The following is a 21,551-nucleotide window of genomic DNA, read 5'->3' on the forward strand; positions in this document are numbered from 1 at the left end:
CTTGTCTTCGTGAAGAAGTTGATTTGTATTTCTTTTGAATAGCACAATTTATCATTTAATGGGAGGACACTGAAGAGCAGTTTATAATGTATCATGGGAGATGAAACATGAAAAATTAGAATATCGTGCAAAAGTTCATTTATTTCAGTAATGCAACTTAGTTTTTCATAAACTAATATATGAGATAGACTCATTATATGCAAAGCGAGATAGTTCAAGCCTTGATTTGTCATAATTTTGATGATTATGGCTTACAGCTCATGAAAACCCCAAATTCACAATCTCAGAAAATTAGAACATTACATGAAATCAATAAAACAAGGATTGTACATAGAACAATATCGGACCTCTGAAAAGTATAAGCATGCATATGTACTCAGTACTTGGTTTGGGCCCCTTTTGCATCAATTACTGCCTCAATGCGGTGTGGCATGGATGCTATCAGCCTGTGGCACTGCTGAGGTGTTATGGACGACCAGGATGCTTCAATAGCGGCCTTCAGCTCTTCTGCATTGTTCGGTCTCATGTCTCTCATCTTTCTCTTGGCAATGCCCCATAGATTCTCTATGGGGTTCAGGTCAGGCGAGTTTGCTGGCCAATCAAGCACAGTAATCCCATGGTCATTGAACCAGGTTTTGGGACTTTTGGCAGTGTGGGCAGGTGACAGGTCCTGCTGGAAAATGAAGTCAGCATCCCCATAAAGCTCGTCTGCAGAAGGAAGCATGAAGTGCTCCAAAATCTCCTGTAGACGGCTGCATTGTCAAGCACAGTGGACCAACACCAGCAGATGACATGGCTCCCCAAATCAATACAGACTGTGGAAACTTCACACTGGACTTCAAGCATCTTGCAGTGTGTGCCTCTCCATTCTTCCTCCAGACTCTGGGTCCTTGGTTTCCAAATGAGATGCAAAAGTTGCTCTCATCAGAAAAGAGGACTTTGGACCACTGAGCAACAGACCAGTTCTTTTTGTCTTTAGCCCAGGTAAGACGCTTCTGATGTTGTTTGTTGTTCAGGAGCGGCTTGACAAGAGGAATACGACATTTGAAGCCCATGTCCAGGATCCACCTGTGTGTGGTGGCTCTTGATGCACTGACTCCAGCCTCAGTCCACTCCTTGTGAAAGTCCCCAACACTTTTGAATGGCCTTTTCCTGACAATCCTCTCCAGGCTGCGGTCATCCCTGCTGCTTGTGCACCTTTTTCTTTCACACTTTTCCCTTCCACATAACGTTCTATTAATGTGCTTTGATAGAGCACTTTGGGAACATCCAACTTCTTTTGCAATTACCTTTTGAGGCTTTCCCTCCTTATGGAGGGTGTCAATGATGGTTTTCTGCACAACTATCAGTTCAGCAGTCTTTCCCATGATTGTGATTCCTACTGAACCAGACTGAGAGACCATTTAAAGGCTCAGGAACCCTTTGCAGGTGTTCTGGCTTTCTTAGCTGATTAGAGTGGGACACTTTGAGCCTAGAATATTGAACCTTTTCACAATATTCTAATTTTCTGAGATTGTGAATTTGGGGTTTTCATGAGCTGTAAGTCATAATCATCAAAATTATGACAAATCAAGGCTTGAACTATCTCGCTTTGCATGTAATGAGTCTATCTCATATATTAGTTTCACCTTTTAAGTTGCATTACTGAAATAAATGAACTTTTGCATGATATTCTAATTTTTCAAGTTTCACCTGTATACACATGTGGAAATCTTGTTTTGAGTTTGATTTCTTTTTGTGGTAATTCCTAGGAATCCAATTTCATAGCAATTGGATGTTCTGAGATATGGTATCAATCAGATTAACAGAGTTGGAAGGGAATTTATAGGTCATCTAGTCCAACCCCCCACTCAGTTGTAACTGGTAATTGAACCCAGTTGGTAATTGAACCCAGGGAGAGCTACAGAAGTTTTTCTGTTTGGATTAGAACATTGTCTTGATGTGGCTTCATATTTTCTGATTTCTATCTCAATTCCCAGCTTTACTTCATACTCCTGGTTTCAAAGTTTACTCAGTAGCTGCACATCCAGGCAGCTAGTTAGATATGATTTATTCCAGTCCATAGGGTGACACAATCTAAGCATACATTTTGTTTATGTAGCTAATCTACACCTTAATCATGAGGCCAAAATTTGGCACTGTCCTACCCACCTTACTGTGGGTCAGCTTAAGGTACAGCGATTAACAGATTTCCCAATCATGAATTAACACAACCAACTCTTATCTTCCACTGTGTATGCTGAGACTGGGTGAGGAGGCAGGATGGACAGACAGCTAGCACAGTAGTTTCAGCCACATGTCAGAAATAGTGTGCTTTGCTTTAGAAATCCCTGGAGTAATGATCTCTTTCAACACCACCAGAGAATATGATAAGCTAGAACCTGTGGCAGCACCAATGAGCTACAGAAAGTGCTTAAATTCAGATTACTTCCTTACTCAATTAGTGTTACTGCTGCTACTCCTCTCTTAAAGTTATGTCAGTCTAGCAGCACAAAACAAATCAGCCATGGAGGGGAAAACACAGCAACTGGATAGAAAGCAACATGCTTGCAGAATGTAGGTGAATTCCAAATCTTCCACAGCATCGTAAGAGTCATCACCAAAATGTCACATTTAGGCTTGTATAGGAAAAGATGGAAAACAGTGCTTCCACATTAGATTAGAAAAATCCAAAATCAGCTTGCCTTTGCACTGTTAACTAGGGATAGGAGGAAGGCTATATCATGCAAAGAAGTCCATCAACAGCTATTTGTTTGTTTGTTTGTTTGTTTGTTTGTTTAACAAACCTATTTTTTTTTCAGACTGTAGGTAAGAAGATATGTAGAAATACTTAGTCTTATAAAACTTTTAAGATGTGGCTTATAGCCTTCAAACTTGGCATTACTACCAAATTGTATTTTACTATACTTCTACAATATCTCTCATTGCTTCTATGTATTATGCACAGTTCTAGTGCTGGATTAATTTGGTATAAAGTATGAATTTAATATTCATTTCTGAAAAGATTTAAGAATTAATTTCTTTAAATATTTAAAGAAATATATTTATTTTAATATACCGGAACAATTTATTCATATTAATTTTGGCTTGACATTGATTTTATTAACTTTGCCATGAAATGTAATTTGTGTACAGGATTATATTCCAGTCCCATCTCCATTTATTTGTAATAAATTAAATCTATATATTCTCTTTTTCAATTTGTGAAATAGTAAAATTATTTCAGCAACTTTTCTATCAGCATTTTTGGTTTTGGAAATAATCCTCCCCCCTACCCCAAATACTCTTTAGAATAAACTACAGAAATTTTACGACACATACAGCGATCCAGCAATTGAAATACTGCGATTCAGTTCAGATAGTTTTCACAGTTCTTCATGCTCTTCAGAATCACTGTGGTGATGGTGGTGACAAGAAGCACTTTTACTGGCCGATAGAGAAAATGCAGTTGGGGAAATGGGTCTGGATTCTGGAATATGTTCCCTTCTGTATTTCTCAATGTATGGTTCAGCTACTTCCCAAACCTAGATGTAGAAAATAAAAAAGTGAGTTAGAAGAAAAGGCAAAGTCTGATCCTGAAATTCAGCAAAATATTGGAACATATCTCAAAATAACTAATAAACAGGAGATACGCTAAAATTAGGAACAGGAAACTAATGCCCTATAAGCCTTTTGCCCTACAGATGTCTGCTACTGGCTATAAAGCTAAGGCTTATGGGGTCTGAAGTTCAGACTATAGTATTTAGAAGGCAAGTTTTTTTTTATCATTCATTCATTTATTCATTCATTATGATTTTGTTAATGTAACTTATTGAAGCCAGTTTGCCCGCATCACCAAGACAAGATAAAAAATCCTCCCAATTTTTTCTTTTTTATTCTGAAATTCTGTATCTCTGCTTACTACCCTCTTTAGTAACAAGGGAAGAAATACTTCCTTTTCTGCCCAGATTTTACAGATTTTATTTTTGCAGTACCTAGTTTGAATATTTGTTTTTATTGGCTTGCTAATTATTTTCTGTCAACTATTGTTTGTTTTGTTTGTTTCCTGACATTAATTAGTTGAGCTGGGAAACTTTTGACAATGGAAAACAGATAAATATATTTGAAATAAATATGCCATTATCTTTTCGCAGTAGCTGCTACAACCCTGGTTCAACCTTCCTTCTATTGACTGGGAATTCTGATAGTTATAGTCCTAACACATCTGAAGAGTATCATTAAATCTTTAATATTTCATTGTTAAATATTTAAATATTTTTTCATAGAACAGTGAATACTAAATCTTGTAAGGAATTATGAACAATTGCTATGTATACAAAGTTATATGCATTGGTGTATATGTATAACAACAACTTACCTTCTGATCCACAAGCAATCGCTGAGTTGCTTCGATATCTGGGGCCATAAAACGATCTTTTAACCAAGGCCTGAAAAAAGTCAAATTAAAATCCTCAATTTAGTCCTATTAGTATGGTTCTGTTAATATTTGGCCAATGTTCCCAAAAGCTATAATCTATGGGAATCATCGTTTGATATACCTGACAACAGACCGCACAAGGTCATAGACTTTCTCCAATGGGGTTGTAGTCCTGAGAGGGCGTAGAAACTCAATGCCCTGACATGCTGCAAGCAGTTCTATAGCCAGCACTAGTGAATATAAACAATAGGAAAATAATTGGTTAGCTGAAAAGAGTTCAAGATATAAGACTCAACATTTGGAGTCACAGAACCTGATTGGCACTTTAAGGATGTGACCAAGAGTGGAGTTCTGAAGAAATTATACAAATGTTTTGTCATTTGCCAATAAGTGCAAGAGGTTGATCTGTAGGTTAAATATCAAGGGGAAAGTAAAAAATCAAATTAGGACAGTATATTTATTAGGCCAATTCAAGACCATAAATTAACATGCATTGTACAAACATTAGGCAAAATTATAAACAATAAATAAACAACGAGGACAAGCACCATAGCCATAATATTGGTAAATGATGTAATCATGAAACCAAATATTTATTATGGTCATAAACCTCATCATATCCAATGCCATTAAGAATACTTCTTCACCAAGCTATTCATAATACAGAAATGGCAAAATAAAATACTTACAGATTAATAATAATAAAAAAAGGGTAGGGCAACATTTTCACTTGAGCTACCTTAGCGTCTAATGAAGTATACTATGACAATCTATCTAAGATCAGCAACTAAAAACATATTTTTGATTTGATATATTTCACAATCTTAAACCTTATAGTACATTAGCGCTGTGGTACCAATTACAGAAAAGATGAGAGAAGGCTGGCTCCTCTGATATGGACATGTCCTGAGAGTAGCACCTTCCACTATTGACAAGACTGCCTACCAAATAGAAGTCAATGGCCGGTGACCTCGTAGGCATCCAAAACAGAGATGGCAAGACACCATCAACAAAGATATGCAAGCTGCAGGTCTACGCCCTGGGGATGCAGCTGACTGGGTAAAGTGGTGTTCAATGATCCGAAAAGCAGACCCCACACTTGTGGGAATATGCTAAGAAGAAGAGGAGGAGGAGGAAGAAGAAGAAAAAGAGCAGCAGCTGTCTGAAGGAGCCTAAACATGCCCCTCAGAATAGTTCTGTATTTTAAAAATTCTTGCTGTGTCACTTAGATGCTAAGAGCCAGATGGTCTTTCACATTTTCAAAGGAAGTAAATTCCCTGTAGATTTTAAAAAGACCAATTTGTGTCTGGATATCTGATTAAAAACAAGCCCTGTAAAGCAAGGAACAAGAGGAATCAAACTGATTCGCCCATTCCTATCTCTAATGGTGTCACTGCCTGTCTCGGAATCCTGCTTTTGTTCAGCCTCATAGGAATCTAACACACAAATGTACCTCGTGAAGCCTTGCTGTGATGCCCTGTGTCTTCCTAGGAGGCTGCTACTTAGCTTTACCTTGTTCCACGTGCTCAATGACTTTAAGCGCTTTTCTTGCAGCCCATCCTCCCATGGATACATGGTCCTCTGTCGCAGCACTGGTTGAAAGAGAGTCCACAGAAGAAGGGTGGCACAAAGCTTTGTTCTCTGAAACTGCAAAAGCCCAGAAGAAATAAAAGCAAATAATAATGGAAACAACGTCCCATTGTAAAGAACAGTCAGCCATGAAAGATCTTTGTAATAATAGTATTGTATACAAAACTTCGGGCATTGGTCAAATTCTACATTTCAATGTATCCTGAAATGAACAGAAGCCAACAATAAGTTCTGCCTAGTTGAGTTTGGTATGTTTCTTCATTAAAACTGAATGCCTGCTTAACTATTTACATATAACTGTTTACAGATTTAAAATAAAAAAAAAAAAATGGTAGGAACAGAAATTTGAAAATGGTTTCAGTTACAATATTTTGCTATACTTCCTTAGATAGAAATAATGGCTTCCAAATGTTTCCTGTAGCTACCTAAAAATCTTTCCATTTCTGCTTTCAGAATGTTTTAATACTCTTCTTCTCAGAACTCGTCTAGCTTAGAGACATTGCCAGATCTCCCTGCATGCACTATATATTTGAATTCTCCATACAAATTTCAATAATATTCAAGTCTAGATACTGTGCAGGCCTTCCATAAACTTTGTATCTTTTTTTCTTTGCTATGACAGTTGTCATAGTTGATTCAAAGGTAAGCTTCAGATTGTTGTCTTGATGAAATAGCCCAACTGTGGTGGGATAGTAGCACCTACAATATTTCTATATAACTGAGTGTATTTTTTCATCTACCTACCCAATATTTCCTAGGCTCACGAAGGCTGAAATGAAGACACAGTGCTATATTATATAATAATAATAATAATAATAATAATAATAATAATAATAATAATAATAATAATAATAATAAAATTTGTATACCGCCCTACTCCCGAAGGACTCAGGGTGGTGAACAGCCAAAAGATAAAATACATATAATACAAATGTTAAAAAACCATTAAAATACACTTAAATAATTTGGTCCAGAAAACAAAATTTAAAACACCCCAAATTTATAAGACAAATTTAAAATTTAAAAAATTTAAAAACAGTTTAAAAAAAAGGTTAGGCCAGGCCGGCCTGCTGAAATAGGAATGTTTTGAGGGCACGGCGGAAAGCGCGCAGGTCTGTAATCCTCCGTATCTCCGGGGGGAGCTCGTTCCAGATGATAGGTGCTCCCACAGAGAAGGCTCTTCCCTTGGGGGCCACCAGTTGACACTGTTTGACCGACGGCACCCTAAGAAGCCCCTCTCTATGGGAGCGTATTGGTCGGTGAGAGGCTACTGGTGGCCTCTCACCGAACAGATATATATTATGCATATATATCTAGGAATAAGCCTACAAGCCAGACTATTATTTATCCTAAGAAGATATTACAAATAGAGAATCGTGTTATCAATGTACGGCAGTATTGACATAGTGCCAGATTGTAATTGATAGCCCTAGATGCAATGAGTTATGCACAAGAGAGAAATTGTCCCCCCAAAATGTACGCACTACAGTACTATAATAAAACAGGATGCACTATTATCAATACTCCCAATTTCAGGTGAGAAGTTCATATTTTCCCAAGTCCTCAGATGCCTGTGACCCAAGTACTCACCCAAGGCAGCTGCTGTGCAATGTGCAATCATGAAGCCAGAATTTAGACCTCCTTCTGTAACCAAAAATGGTGGTAATTCACTGAGTGATGGGTTACAGAGTCGTTCAATTCTCCTTTCACTAATTGCAGCAAGTTCATGGACACCAATTGCAAGGTAGTCTAAAGCCTGCAAGTTAAATAGTTTTAGAGATAGGAATTTTAGCCCTCTTTCTCCCCCCCCCACAATTCCAAATTAACAAATACATGTTAGAGGAAGAAATTTTTGACACCTACCTTGGCTGGATATTCACCATGGAAATTTCCTCCAGAAATTGTCTCCTTCCGGTCAGCAAAAACCATCTTTACCAAAAAATTAAGAATTAACATGACATGTTTAAAAATGACTCCTTTGATCAGCTTAAACTCCACATTTTTAATGTATTAATTTATTTACTTGTTTCATGATACAGGTGGCACTTAGCAAATCATTTTTAAAGTGATTTGAGTGGAAGGTAAGCATATATCCTTTTGATGCATAGAAAATATTTGATAAAATCAATAGGCGTGAATGTTTTTGCACAAATGTGGAGTTGAAGATCGGTTGCTAAATATAGTAAGAGAGCTATAATAATGGAACTAAAAATGGAGGAACATAAATGGAATATTTAGTAAATGATTCAGTTCTGAGCAAGGAGTCAGATCAGGGTACATGATGTTACCTTAAATGTTTAATATATTAATGTAGAAGGATAGTGGATACTATGTAGCTTCTTGTTAGGAATAAATCATCTATCTATCTATCTATCTATCTATCTATCTATCTATCTATCTATCTATCTATCTCAGGGGTGTCAAACTCGTGGCCTGCAGGCCGGATGCATCATGTGCTGGCCATGCCCACCCCCGTTTTAGCAAAGGGGGGGAAAGTCATGATACATCACTGACAACAGCGTGAGACTGCAAGTTTAACACCCTCTATCTATCTATCTATGTATCTATCTATGTATCTATGTATGTATGTATGTATGTATGTATCTATCTATCTATCTATCTATCTATCTATCTATCTATCTCTCTATCATCTATCATTGCTCTAGCTAATCTAATCTAATCTAATCTAATCTAATCTAATCTAATCTAATCTAATCTAATCTAACTCAACCCAATCAAATCCAACCCAACTCAATCTAATAATATATCTTCTATCATCTGTCTCACAATCCAAGTTCACTTCTTGTAATAGAACTCCTAAAAGGGAAAAAAGCCAATTTATTTTTAAAAGAAATAAGGATACAGGATTGTCTGTTGCACTATTGATCTCTGTGGTAATTATGTTCTTTACAAAGGCAATTGTATCATTCACAACACCATGAACCTACAAGAAAAAGATAGATGTTAGTTATTTTTTGGTAAACCATTATTCATTTTAGTTAACCTTCTCAACCTGTCACCGTCTGTATGTGTTGAACTATAACTTTCTACATTCTCAGCCAATATAAGCAGAGGCTTCAGTTTAGAAAGTCTGTTAAAACAAGTCCCCTTTCCATCTTTATTGATCAAACAGAACATTAGTTTCATAATAATGCCTGAGATTTTGTAGACAATAGAAAGTATGCAATTTATATTTACAGCATACTTTACAGTATTTAAGTCAGATTGATGTTTGGTTGGATCACAAGTGTGGGAGAAACATACGGAGTTAAGGAAAAGTATATATTGTATTGACTCAATAAACAATAAACAAAGCCTGCAAAATATATCTGTGTAGGTTTCCTATGCAATATGTTACATATGTTTAATAAGTTTAACTATAACTATAGTGCATGCAGCAATGCTTAATTTGTTGTTAATGATCTATTCACAGATGATTATTTTTCACTATTTTTAAATTATCGTCTAGAATTATTCAACTAATTGTTGAATTATTATTCTTTGAAATAATAGTTCCATATAGATTCTATTTCTGTAACGAATATAATCTCTGATTGGAAAACATTTTTTCGTACAGTATAATCTCTTTGAAGTCAACTTCAGCTCCTGGTGACTTTGATAAAGATGTCCATAAAATGTTGGCAGCAATAGGAAATGTTTTATTACTATCTTCTTCCAGGCTGTTTTTTGCAAGTACTAGAGCCCTGATACTCAGGATAGGACCTACGTATTATGTTATATTGAATCAGAATTACCTTTGAAGTTCAGACAAGATTGGCTAGATACTATAACTTGCTCAAACTGTGAATATTTAGAGGCTCACATGCTGAGGTAAGTCTCTTTCAAGTAAAGATTGAGTGAAATTTTCCTGAGAACAATTTGATAATGATCTCCTGTTGTCTTCTTCATCTAAAAAGTCATTTTCTGAAATTATTCTGCAGCCCTGGGATTTCCTGTTGATTCCAATCCATGTGCTTGCCTGTCTAACCCTGCTTAATTTTTCAGACTTCAGTCAAAGTTGACTGCATGCTGCCACTTAGCTACATGTGGGTGGTACTACTTATTAACGAGTGCCATTCTTAAGTACAGTTGTTGAAATTAATATTTTTTGTAAATGTCATCAGTTTTACTTGTGAATTCCACTTGGTTATAAAACTAACTTCAGTTAACTTGGAAAGTATATTAAGTTCCTGACTACATACTGTATATCTGAAGGAATTTCTGAAGCTTTACCTGAGGGCAACAACGTAATGTGTATGCATCTTGCACTCTATCACAAAATCTATGCGATTCTGTAAAAGAAACAAAGCAAGTAATGTTTGTTTTAGAAGACCTGCATTGATATTTTGGTGAAATCTTCACAATGCTGTATTAAAATATGGGATTTGCATTGAAATGTTTTGTAAATGAGTTATGTGACAACTGTTTCCACTTCTGTAACTCTGAATTCACATAGCAACACTTACAAATATATTGAATTTTAGCGCCAATAATATTGTATTATTTTACAATGAAATATGATGTCATGTGTTTACAGGTACGTTCTACATTCAGACTAATTTTATACTGTAGCATATTTAATGAATTCTAAATATTCTATATGTGTGATTTTTTTTACAAATAGCAGTCATGACTCAAAATACTATTTTAAATTAAGCTGAAATGTCATTTTCATTTTTTTAAAAAAAGATTGCACTAATTGGATAAATAAAATATATATCAACTGCCAATGATTACTCACCTGCTATTTCAGAAGGATGATGATCAGAGTCTAAAAGGGACCTGAATCGAAAAGCTACCTCAATCTGCCCTGGATGTGGTCGCAGTGCATGAATATCTGATTTAAAGTAAGGATAAAGAGGTAAAATATTTTCAGAAAATAAATGAGGAAGGATTGAAATTTGACCAAAATGATTTATGGGCACCTTTGAAATTTGAGGAAAATATGGAGATATGGAAAAAATTGTCCCTGTGCTAGGCCTCCCAGGATCCCTGAGGCACTTCTTTCTTTGTTTAACAACCCATGGACTCATTTAATGACTGCATGAGGGAGAGCAGGGATGGGGGGGTGGTCATAAAGCAATCATGTGGGCACTTCCTTAATGGCTGTCATGACTTCTGACCATAATGGGTAGCCTCCATTATGGTTGTGAGCCAAGAACTACCTGTATAGCAAGAATGTCAATGGACCTCAAGTTATGACTTATACAACAAAAAAAGATATTTAGAATTCAGTGGATTTGTATATATAAGGAATGTCAAAATAACATTTTTGGAGACATAATAAGCATAATGCATCTTTAAAACATATGTTTTTACAATGCCCTATACTTACCAAGTTTTGGAAGAAAGTAATGGATTATATTAACATGATTGTATGACAAAAGCTAAAATTCTCAGAGGATAATATTTCCTGAACTAAATGTGATCTAAAACTGATAGTGCAAATGAATTCTCTGTATCCTTACTGCTGCAACATAGGAAAGATAAATTTATGGCCTCTTCTACTCAATGGATTGAAGACTTCATTATATTTGCTACATATGAGTTGATAGACATAAACTTTATATGGGCAAATATAATGAAATATCAGATTCATTTATACAGAATATAGTAGGTTAAGAAATAGTCATATAAATATATCAGAAATATATACGGTACATTTTGAATAATATTTGCATTAGACAAATATATAAACATCTCTCTCTCTCTCTATCTATCTATCTATCTATCTATCTATCTATCTATCTATCTATTTGAATCTGTTTATTAATATAATGACATATACAAAAGTTTACAGGACTTCCGGTTGGTGAGCTGCGGCGATATGGTGCTGAGTGAGTGATCGCTACTCCTCAACACCGCCTGTCACCACGTTTTGGGGATCCCTTCGGGGGCGCGGGACCTGGAGAGCCCCGCGGACAATAGAGGGAGTCCGGCGAGCGAGAAAGTGAAGCGCAAGCACTTCTCGCAAATCCGGGCGGCTCTGTCAAACCAGCGTGAGTGTGTCAGCCTTTTAATGGCTGACTTGAAGCTGTGGGGAGCTGACAACTAGAAGGAAGCAAGGAAGATCGGAGGTGGCAGTGGCGTGATCGAAACCTACTTTCCCTGCCTATGTGGATTTAAACATCAAAAAGGGGTCGGCGTAGACGAGATCGAGGGGCTCAGAGTGGAACCGAGCGGCGCTGGAGATCAAAGAGCAGTTTGCCAAGGCACAGAGCTCGTCTAGCCGGCACAGAAAAGGAAGTCTGAGGGCGCTGAAACTATCTGCATTAAAAGAGGTTTGGTGGAGCAAGGAACACATAAGAACTCAGAAAATTTTGTTCCTCATTTGCTGGCCATAGCGGGAAGGTGAATTAAGCTGAAGATCGGATTTTACTTGCCTGTATCGGAGAACAGGAAGTGCAGCCATTAAAGAAGCCTGACAGAGCAAAAGCTGAAAAGGACAGGCATAGAGACAATCTAGCTGCGAGATTTACCATAGAGCTTCGGCTGTGGCTAAGGAAGAATTGGAGGAGATTGGAGGAGATTGCTGACTGAGTGGAAAAAAAAAATCAAAATCAAAAAACTTCCTCTTTGTGGAAAATACCATTTGTCCCTTATTGTATCTTGATAGCTTTCCTCTTTATTCTTTTTACTCTTTATAACGCTGTCCTTAACCCCCTGACCCTCTACATAGTAATAGTGTTATTAATAAGAACTGTTAATTTTTAGGCTATTTAAGTCTTGATTTTATTTGCCTATAAGATATACTATTATACAGTGTTATTTGATCTGCACTCATTTAATTATCTAAGTATACTCACTTCTATCTATAGTAATTCTGCATATTTTATATATCAACTTATTAATATTTAGTAATATAAGAATTACAGTATTTTCTTGGTTTAGATATACATAATATACTCTCAAGCTATGATATTTTAAATCTTCTATATATATTCCGCTGCCTAGCATTTATAGTATTTATTTATTTATATAGTATTTATTAGTATTTTTATAATATTTAAAACTGTAATTGTATTTAAAATCAAGTATTCAAAAATTCCCATTTACAGCATTTATAGTACTTTAAGCATTTAAAAGTACAATATTTAGCCAAATTAATTGCTATAGTGATATATTGATTGTGACTTGTTGATTAATTGATATATTGATTGTATAGTATTGAATTGTCTAATCCATATCTACTAAGCTAGTTATATTTGTTTATAAATTTAGAAGGAAAAATTAGGTACAGGAATATATATCTATATATAGATATATATTTAAAAAAAAAAAAGATAATAGAGGCGCTAACTGGCGAATGAGAATTTGGAGTAACATTGATAGGATAATTAGAGAGCAAAAGAAAATTTTGAAAGAAATGACAAGCATGTCATTCACAGTGGGGAAAACAGGAAAAAAGACTCCCTCTAATCCCACTATAACGACAACCTCTCCGGCGACACAAAAATCAACAGAAAGCCTGGCAATGCAAACTCTGCAAGCATCATTAACCCTGATCCAAGAAACAATGATGGCAATGCAGGAAAAACTGTTAAATAACCATGTCGAATTAAAATCAGACATACATGCATTGGACCAGAAAATGAATGAAATCCAAACATCAATAGTTAATAATGAACAATGAATTCAAAAAGCTGAAACAAGAATTGACCAAACTGAAAAGAAATTGGATATTGTGGATCAAACATTAACAAGTCAAAATAAAGAGTTAGAAGACTCAATAATCCAATTGGAGATGGACCAGGCTTCCTTCTACTTGCGATTTCAGAATGTTGTCGAGGACAAAGAGGAAGACCTAGGTGAAAAGATGGCGGAGCTGATAGCTGATGCACTTCATCAAGACAAACAGGCGATAATTAGGGAGCTGGACGACGTATACAGGGTCCAGACTAACTACGCAAGAAGGAACAAGCTTCCTAGAGAAGTACATATCCGCTTCGCATGGAAAAAAGTTAAAGATATTCTATATAACATGGCAAGAGACGAACAGATAACATATCGAGGAAAAGAAATAATAATCCTAAAACAGATACCAAGAAGAGTCCGGGAGATGAGGAAGGGATACAGATTTTTGGCCATACAGTTGAACAAAAGAAAGATACTATTCAGGTGGCTTCTCCCAGAAGGGATGCTAATAACCTGGCAAGGAAGAAAAATCAAAATAGAAAGCCTGAGTACAGCACAAGATTTCCTTGACCAGTTGAGAGGTGTGGAAGAAGAGCAGGGTAGCAAGGAAGAACTAGAAACAGCAGTAGTGGAGGAGGAAGCCCTACACCAACAGAATACGAACGAAGCAACTGCAGAGGGGAAGACAGAAGAAGAAGAAGAAGCCAAAGAGAAGAAAACAAGACCAGTAAGGGCCGTAAGAAACAAACAAGAACCAATAATCAGATAGAGGTATAGAGATGAATGACTTGAAGCTAATATCTGTAAATGTCAATGGACTAAATGATTACAAAAAGAGGAAAAGAATTTTAACAAAATTAGGTAAACAAAATGTTGATATAATGTGTTTACAGGAGGTACACATAAAAAAAGAAGAGAGTAAATGTTTAGAATATAAAAAATTCGGTCAAACATTCGATTCGCTGGCAGAGAAAAAGAAAAGGGGGGTGGTAATTTACGTAAAAAAAGGAATTGAAGCAGAATTGAAATTCAAAGATACAAAAGGTAGAATCCTCATGATTGAAATTAAGAGAGGGAATTCCAAGGTATTATTAGTGGGCATTTATGCCCCAAATAAAAAACAGGGAGAATTTTTTAAGAAACTCCATGAACAATTAGTGAAAATGGCATATAACGAAATCTGTATGATAGGGGATTTCAATGGTATTGTGGACCCGGAGAAGGATCACAAGAGCAATAAAGAAAAAAAAAAATAAAAGGACAAATTTACCGAGAGCTTTTTTCGAGTTAGTCGATGAATTAGATTTAATTGACATTTGGCGTACCTTGCATCCAAACGATAGGCAATATACCTTCTTTTCAAATGCACAAAAGTCGTGGTCCAGAATTGACATGGCATGGGTTAGTAGGAATTTGGGGTTAGAAATCGGAACAGCAGTAATTAACCCAAATGATTGGGCAGATCATAATCCGCTAGAAATTAGATGGAAGCTTGTTCAGAGGAAATACCAACGGAGGTGGAGGTTAAATGCTAAATTATTGGGCGACAAAGACTGTATACAAAAATTCAAAGAAGAAATAAACCTCTTTTTTAAGGAAAATGAAAACAAAGGCACATCTCGCGCAATAGTATGGGATACAATGAAGGCCTATCTGAGAGGAGTCGCGATTTCATATACTGCACATAAAAATAAAGAAGAAAGGAAGATTCTGGAAGACTATTTAAATCACATAGGAGAATCAGAAAGAAAACTCCAAGATAACCCAGAAGATGAAGCTGCCAAAGAAAATTGGATGATGTGGAAGCATAAAGTAAATATCATGGAGCAAGAAGAGCTGGCACAAAGAATGAAAAGAATGAAACAATATCTTTTTGAGAATACTAACAAATCGGGCAGGTGGCTGGCTTATAAATTAAAAAAGGAAAATGAAAGGGGAATAATTCATACCTTAGAAGACTCTAAGGGCGAATTATTGACTAACGAGGAAGGAAAACGGGATAGGGTGAGAGAATACTACGAATCCCTATACAAAGAAGAGGAGATACCGGATGACAAAATAGAACAATATTTGATAAAAGCAGAGCTCCCACAAATAACTGAAGATGAGAAAGAAATGCTCAACAGAAAGATTACAATTGAAGAATTAAAAACAGCCCTCTCCAAATTGAAAAATAATAAAGCTCCAGGACCTGACGGATTCCCAGGGGAAATATATAAAAAATTAGAAGAAATACTCCAACCGAAATTAGTAGAAATTTTTAATGATGTATTGTTAGATCAAAAAATCCCAGAGTCATGGAAAGAGGCGCATGTTACACTTGTGCCGAAAGAAGGTGCCGACCTAAAACAAATTCAAAATTACAGACCAATTTCGCTCCTAAATACTGACTACAAATTATTCATGGGTATAATGGCAGAAAGAATGAAAAAGATTTTAAATAATTGGATATACAAAGACCAGAACGGATTTTTACCGGGGAGACAAATTAGGGATAATTTGAGAATCGTGCTAGACACACTAGAGTATTATGAAGAACACCCCGGAAAACAGATGGCTCTGATCTTTGTTGATGCTCAAAAAGCATTCGACAATCTAAATTGGAAATTTATGATTAAACAAATTGAGATTATGAAATTCGGAACAAATTTTGAAATGATGATTAAATCTATATATAATAACCAAAAGGCGAACATCCTGGTGAATGGGGATAGGACCAAAACATTCCAAATTAGTAAGGGAGTAAGGCAAGGTTGTCCCCTATCCCCCTTATTGTTTATTTTGGCCCTAGAAGTTCTTCTCCGGAAAATTAGATCTAACGAGGAAATAAAAGGTTTGAAGATCAGGAAGGAGACCTACAAGACGCAAGCATTTGCGGACGACGTAGCTTTAATCCTTGAAGACCCCATAGAATCGGGACCTAAAGTATTAGAGGAATTAAGTAAATATGGAGAGGTGGCAGGCTTTATACTGAACAAAACTAAAACCAAAGTATTGATCAAGAATACAACTGAGAGCCAGAAGAACAAGATAGAAGAAGTATTAGGATTACAGGTTGCCAAAAAAATTAAATACCTAGGAATTTGGATTACATCTAGATGTTCGACCTTGAAAGACGATAATTATATTCCCCTAATTAGAAAAATGAAACAAGACCTAGATAGCTGGAAAAAAATAAAACTATCACTTTTGGGCAAGATAGCCACAATTAAGATGAACATCCTCCCCAGAATATTATTCTTATTCCAAAATATACCGATAAATCTAAACAAAAAAATTTTTTTAGAATTAGACCAAATCATTAGAAAATTTATATGGGAGGGAAAAAAACCGAGATTTTCCATCAAAATTTTAAGGGGCAAAAGAGATATAGGCGGATTTGGACTCCCGGATTGGGAAACATACTACAGGGCAGCTAAGCTAGTTTGGTTAAGAGACTGGATCACCCTGGAAAATGAGAGGATTCTCACTTTAGAAGGCCATGACTTGCAAAAAGGCTGGCATGCCCACATTTGGGACACGGAGAAGAAAAGGAAGACACATTTCCACAGACATAAAATTAGAGACTCCTTGGTTCAAACATGGACTCAGATTAGGCAGAAATATTACAAAAAAATTCCAAATTGGCTCTCAACGATGGAGGCCCTGACCCACCCAAGTAGGTGGGAGAGGGAGAAAATGGGCAGATACAAAGATATTTTGGATGAAGGAGGGAGGCTTAAACCAAATGACACCTTATGAGAGCAAGGAATAATCCTAGATTGGTGGACCTACTCACAAATAAAATCCAGATATCAGAGAGATAAAGAACAATACGGTTTAGAACTTGGACCAAATGGATTGGATAAAGTCCTGATGGGAACAAATAAAAAGATTCTGGCAAAACTATACAATTATTTATTAGGCGAGGGTAAGTTCGAAGATGTCACAAAGAACCAAATAATTGCATGGGAGAAAAATATAGGGCGTGATATAAATTTTGGGGAATGGGAGGAGGCATGGAACAGAAATCTTAAACTTACTAGAGCGGTGGCATATAAGGAAAACCATTACAAAATGTTGCATAGATGGTACCTAGCCCCGGCCAGACTAGCAAAGATATATTCCAATATACATCCCAACTGTTGGAAATGTGGCCATGGTCAAGGCACCTTCTTTCACATGTGGTGGACATGCCCGGAAGCGAAAGGATACTGGAATAAAATTAGGAGGTGGTTACAAGAAATAATTGACGAAGATATTGAACTAACACCAGAGATTTTCCTCCTGGGAATAATAATGAAACCATATAGAAAGGAAATGATACATTTAATGATCCACATAATTACAGCCGCTAGATTGGCATACGCACAGTACTGGAAAGAGAAAACTCAACCACCAGAAGAGCTTACAATTAAGAAAATACTCGAGTGCGCAGAGATGACTAAATTAACTTATGAATTAAATGATGAGAAGTCAGTTTACTATATGGTATGGGAAAGGTGGTACAAGTGGTTGCATGACAAAATGAAAGAAAGATCTAAAGGTGTGTTAAATATTGGTTAAAAGTGAGTTGAAATGTCACCAAATACTATTTATGTAAATAGTTAAAACACTGCACATCCGATATTAATTGAAAATGTTATCATACTTATGTGTTTTATGTTTTATGTTTCTGTTTGAATGTTTGTTTTTCCTCTTTTCTTTTTTCTATTTTTTATATTTTTTTTTTGTTTTTTGTTTTGTAAAAAACCTCAATAAAGTTTATTTAAAAAAAAAAAAAGTTTACAGGAAGTCCTTGATTTACAATCATTTGTTTAGTGACCATTTGCAGTCACGACAGCACTGAAAAGATTGATTTACCATCATTTTTCACACTTACGACAGTTGCAGCATCCCCATGATCACTTGATCAAAATTTGGATGCTTGTCCACTGGCATGCATTTATGCTGGTTGCAGTGTCTTGAGGTCATATGCTTACCGCTTCCAACCTTCTGACAAGCAAATTCAATGAGGAAACTAGATTCACTTAACAATTGTGCTATAATTTAACAACTACAGTGATTCAATTAACAACTATGGCAAGAATAGAGCCTTGATAGTACAGTGGTTTAATGCACCCTGTTATTAACACAGCTGCCTGCAATTTCTGCTGGTTCGAATCTCTCCAAGGCTCAAGGTTGACTCAGCCTTCCATCCTTTCTAAGGTAGGTGAAATGAGAACCCAGTTTGTGGGGGCAATAAGCTGACTTTGTATAAAATATACAAAAGAATGAAGGCTATTTCTTAACGCATTGTAAGCCGCCCTGAGTCTCCAGAGAAGGGCGGCATATAAATCAAATTAAGAAAAAAAAAAAGAAGGGTCATAAAATGGGGCAAAAGTCACTTAACAATTGTCTTATTTAGCAATAGAAATTTGGGGGTCCATTGTGGTCATAAGTCGAGGACTACCTGTAATATATTTTTGTCATATATTTTCACTTTTTCATTATAGCACTTTTTATGTGTTTTTTGAATCTCATTGACTATTGCTATTATTTTTCTATTTATTCTTTTCTTTTTTGTTATTAATTTAAAAAGCAATAAATAAACAAAAAAAGCAATAAGGATAAAGAGGTAACACTTTCCCTTTACTTGTGAAAACAATGCCTACTTTTTTAGTTTTGTATAAGCTTAAGTCTATATGGAAAATGCAGTGCAGGAAAAAATAATTTAAAGTTGTAATCAATTAAAATCTAGCAGTGTAGTATAAAATATTTGCTGCTCATTCATTCAGTGTATTCCTATTTCTTTCAATGAATGGGACCTATAAATAAAATGGTGGAGCGGTGGTATTCAGCCAGTTCTATCCGGTTCGCGTGAACCGGTAGCGACAGCTGCGGGAAGCTCCGCCCACCCACCTGGATGTTATCATGTCCCGTTTTTGATGCTCTGCACATGTGCAGAAGGCCCTGTGCAGGCGCTCACATTGTGAATTGGTAGTGAAGATAAGTGAATACCACCCCTGAAATGGTGTAATTATGGAGTGTTTTTGTTTGGGATCCAAACACTATTCCTTTTTTTAAAAAATAATTATTTACTTCCATGTTATTTTCATTCTCCACTCACAGCAATCAGCTAATATCTAGGCCCAGGAACATAATGCATAGAACCTAACTTATTCTGGTTGAGTTCTTTGGTTTCCCAAACAACTATTACTGTTAAAGCAGAGGTGTCAAATTCACGTTGTCATGTCATCATCACCTGACATATTGCGACTTTTCCCCCTTCGCTAAACCGGGGGAGGGCGTGGCTTGCACGTGATGCATCCAGCCCGTGGGCCATGAGTTTGACACCCCTGTGTTAAAGTATTTTCCTAAATATTTTCATGCTTCTGCAAAGTTTTGGATTATTTTTAAGTTACCAGTCCTTTGTTGTGATATGTGATGATGCTAGTTTGGCTGCCACAGTGAGAATTAGTATTGTTGAAAATATATGCCACAAATTTGCAAACTAATGCATATGTTTTGTATAAAATCTGTAATACTGTTGCCCATTGTTTGGTGGCAAGCTCAGGTGAATTATAGGTGTGACAAGATGTATGTTTTAGAATTGCTGAGGGATTTGCTGGAATATATCTCTGAATAAAAACATGTGGAAAACAAGGAACAAGCAAATTACCACAGAGGGAAAGATAGACAGACCAACATACAGACAGAACTTAGTCTGCGTTAAAAATACCAACCTGTATCAAAGGCTTTTGTTGTGCCCTTGAGAACTTCCAGTGTGAGGGCAGCTACAATGTCAGCTTGTCTAGCAATCGCACTGGCCCTTTCAACTGCTTCGCATCCCAGAGAAGTTATCATTTGTGTTCCATTGATAAGAGCCAGACCCTTCAAAAAAAAAAAAAAAACCCACCAAGGATTATATTCAGTGAATCTTTCTGTTCAAAGACATGTGTATGCCCTTCCTATATTTTCCTGGCTCAAAGAACACAAAATGTTTCCTCTTGTGCTTCAGCCAAAAGCAATCTCAGGAAACAGCCTGGGTGGGGAATGAAGCAACTTCCTTCATTCCAACATTTGTTCAACTTGAAATTACTTTTCTGGCAGTCATATCTCATGTTTGGCTACAATTTACTTTCCTAGCAGTCCTGTCATCTATAAAACTCTATGAAGATACGACGCTTCAGTCTGAATCTCTTGAGTGTTTCACATATAGTTAATTTAAGTTCTCTTTTCTTTAAGAGTCTATGCAGAGAAGCAGTAAATGCAAAACACTCAAATATATTCCATTCAACTATATAACAAAAATTTTCACTATATAAAGCAGAGTTCAGTTAAACCCATGCTGAGTACTGATCTGCATTCTAGCCACAGCTTAATAAGAATATGTAAAAGAAACATATGTTGATCTTGGGCATAGGGAAGATATGAATGAGCTATAAAGGGAGGAAAAGATTGGACTGTTCTAAAAAAGAAGAAAAGTGGGAGAAAGAAACTGTTTCCCTATGCCCAGGTCAATATTATAAACACACACACACACGTATACATGCATACACACACACGCACATCAGGGATGGGTTCTAAAACTTTTTACTACCAGTTCTGTAGGTATGGCTTATTTTGTGGGCGTGGACATGGCTTGCGGGGGGGTAATGTGACTGGGTGGGCGTGGCCAACTTTTTTTAATTTTACTTTTAAAAGCATTTTTTCTACAATCTTAAGAGGTTTCAGAAAAAAATTCTTTTAGAAGCCTCTGACGATCAGGCAAGTCAGCTGGGATCGCCAGAGGCTTTTGAAGGCATTTTTTTTCCTACAACCTCTCTGGCTGAAGACGTTGCAGAAAAAAATGCTTTTAGAAACTTCTGACGATCAGGCAAGTCAGCTGGGATCACCAGAGGCTTTTAAAGGCATTTTTTTTTCCTACAACCTCTTATATATATATATG

General features: G+C 36.3%; 1 protein-coding gene across 4 annotated transcripts in view; it reads right to left on the reverse strand.

The window, feature by feature from the left end:
• HAL (histidine ammonia-lyase) overlaps positions 1-21,551 on the reverse strand; it is a 30,566-nt gene that overhangs the window by 1,011 nt on the left and 8,004 nt on the right. For 2 of the 4 annotated variants that reach the window (XM_070948088.1, XM_070948087.1), the window contains exons 7-16: positions 20,347-20,494; positions 10,749-10,844; positions 10,241-10,299; positions 8,871-8,951; positions 7,871-7,936; positions 7,598-7,763; positions 5,930-6,064; positions 4,539-4,647; positions 4,358-4,427; positions 2,726-3,524 (exon numbers count right to left, since the gene is read on the reverse strand). In XM_070948088.1, coding sequence (XP_070804189.1) covers positions 3,366-3,524; positions 4,358-4,427; positions 4,539-4,647; positions 5,930-6,064; positions 7,598-7,763; positions 7,871-7,936; positions 8,871-8,951; positions 10,241-10,299; positions 10,749-10,844; positions 20,347-20,494 — 1,089 coding nt within the window. In that variant the 3' untranslated portion in view covers positions 2,726-3,365. Of the gene's footprint in view, positions 1-2,717; positions 3,525-4,357; positions 4,428-4,538; positions 4,648-5,929; positions 6,065-7,597; positions 7,764-7,870; positions 7,937-8,870; positions 8,952-10,240; positions 10,300-10,748; positions 10,845-20,346; positions 20,495-21,551 lie in introns of those variants that run through there. The other 2 variants (XM_070948086.1, XM_070948085.1) reach the window with 2 other exon arrangements.

Source organism: Pituophis catenifer, unplaced genomic scaffold (assembly GCF_029215685.1).
Source record: "Pituophis catenifer annectens isolate HBS135680 unplaced genomic scaffold, rPitCat1.0.hap2 SCAF_7, whole genome shotgun sequence".
Taxonomy (NCBI): domain Eukaryota; kingdom Metazoa; phylum Chordata; class Lepidosauria; order Squamata; family Colubridae; genus Pituophis; species Pituophis catenifer.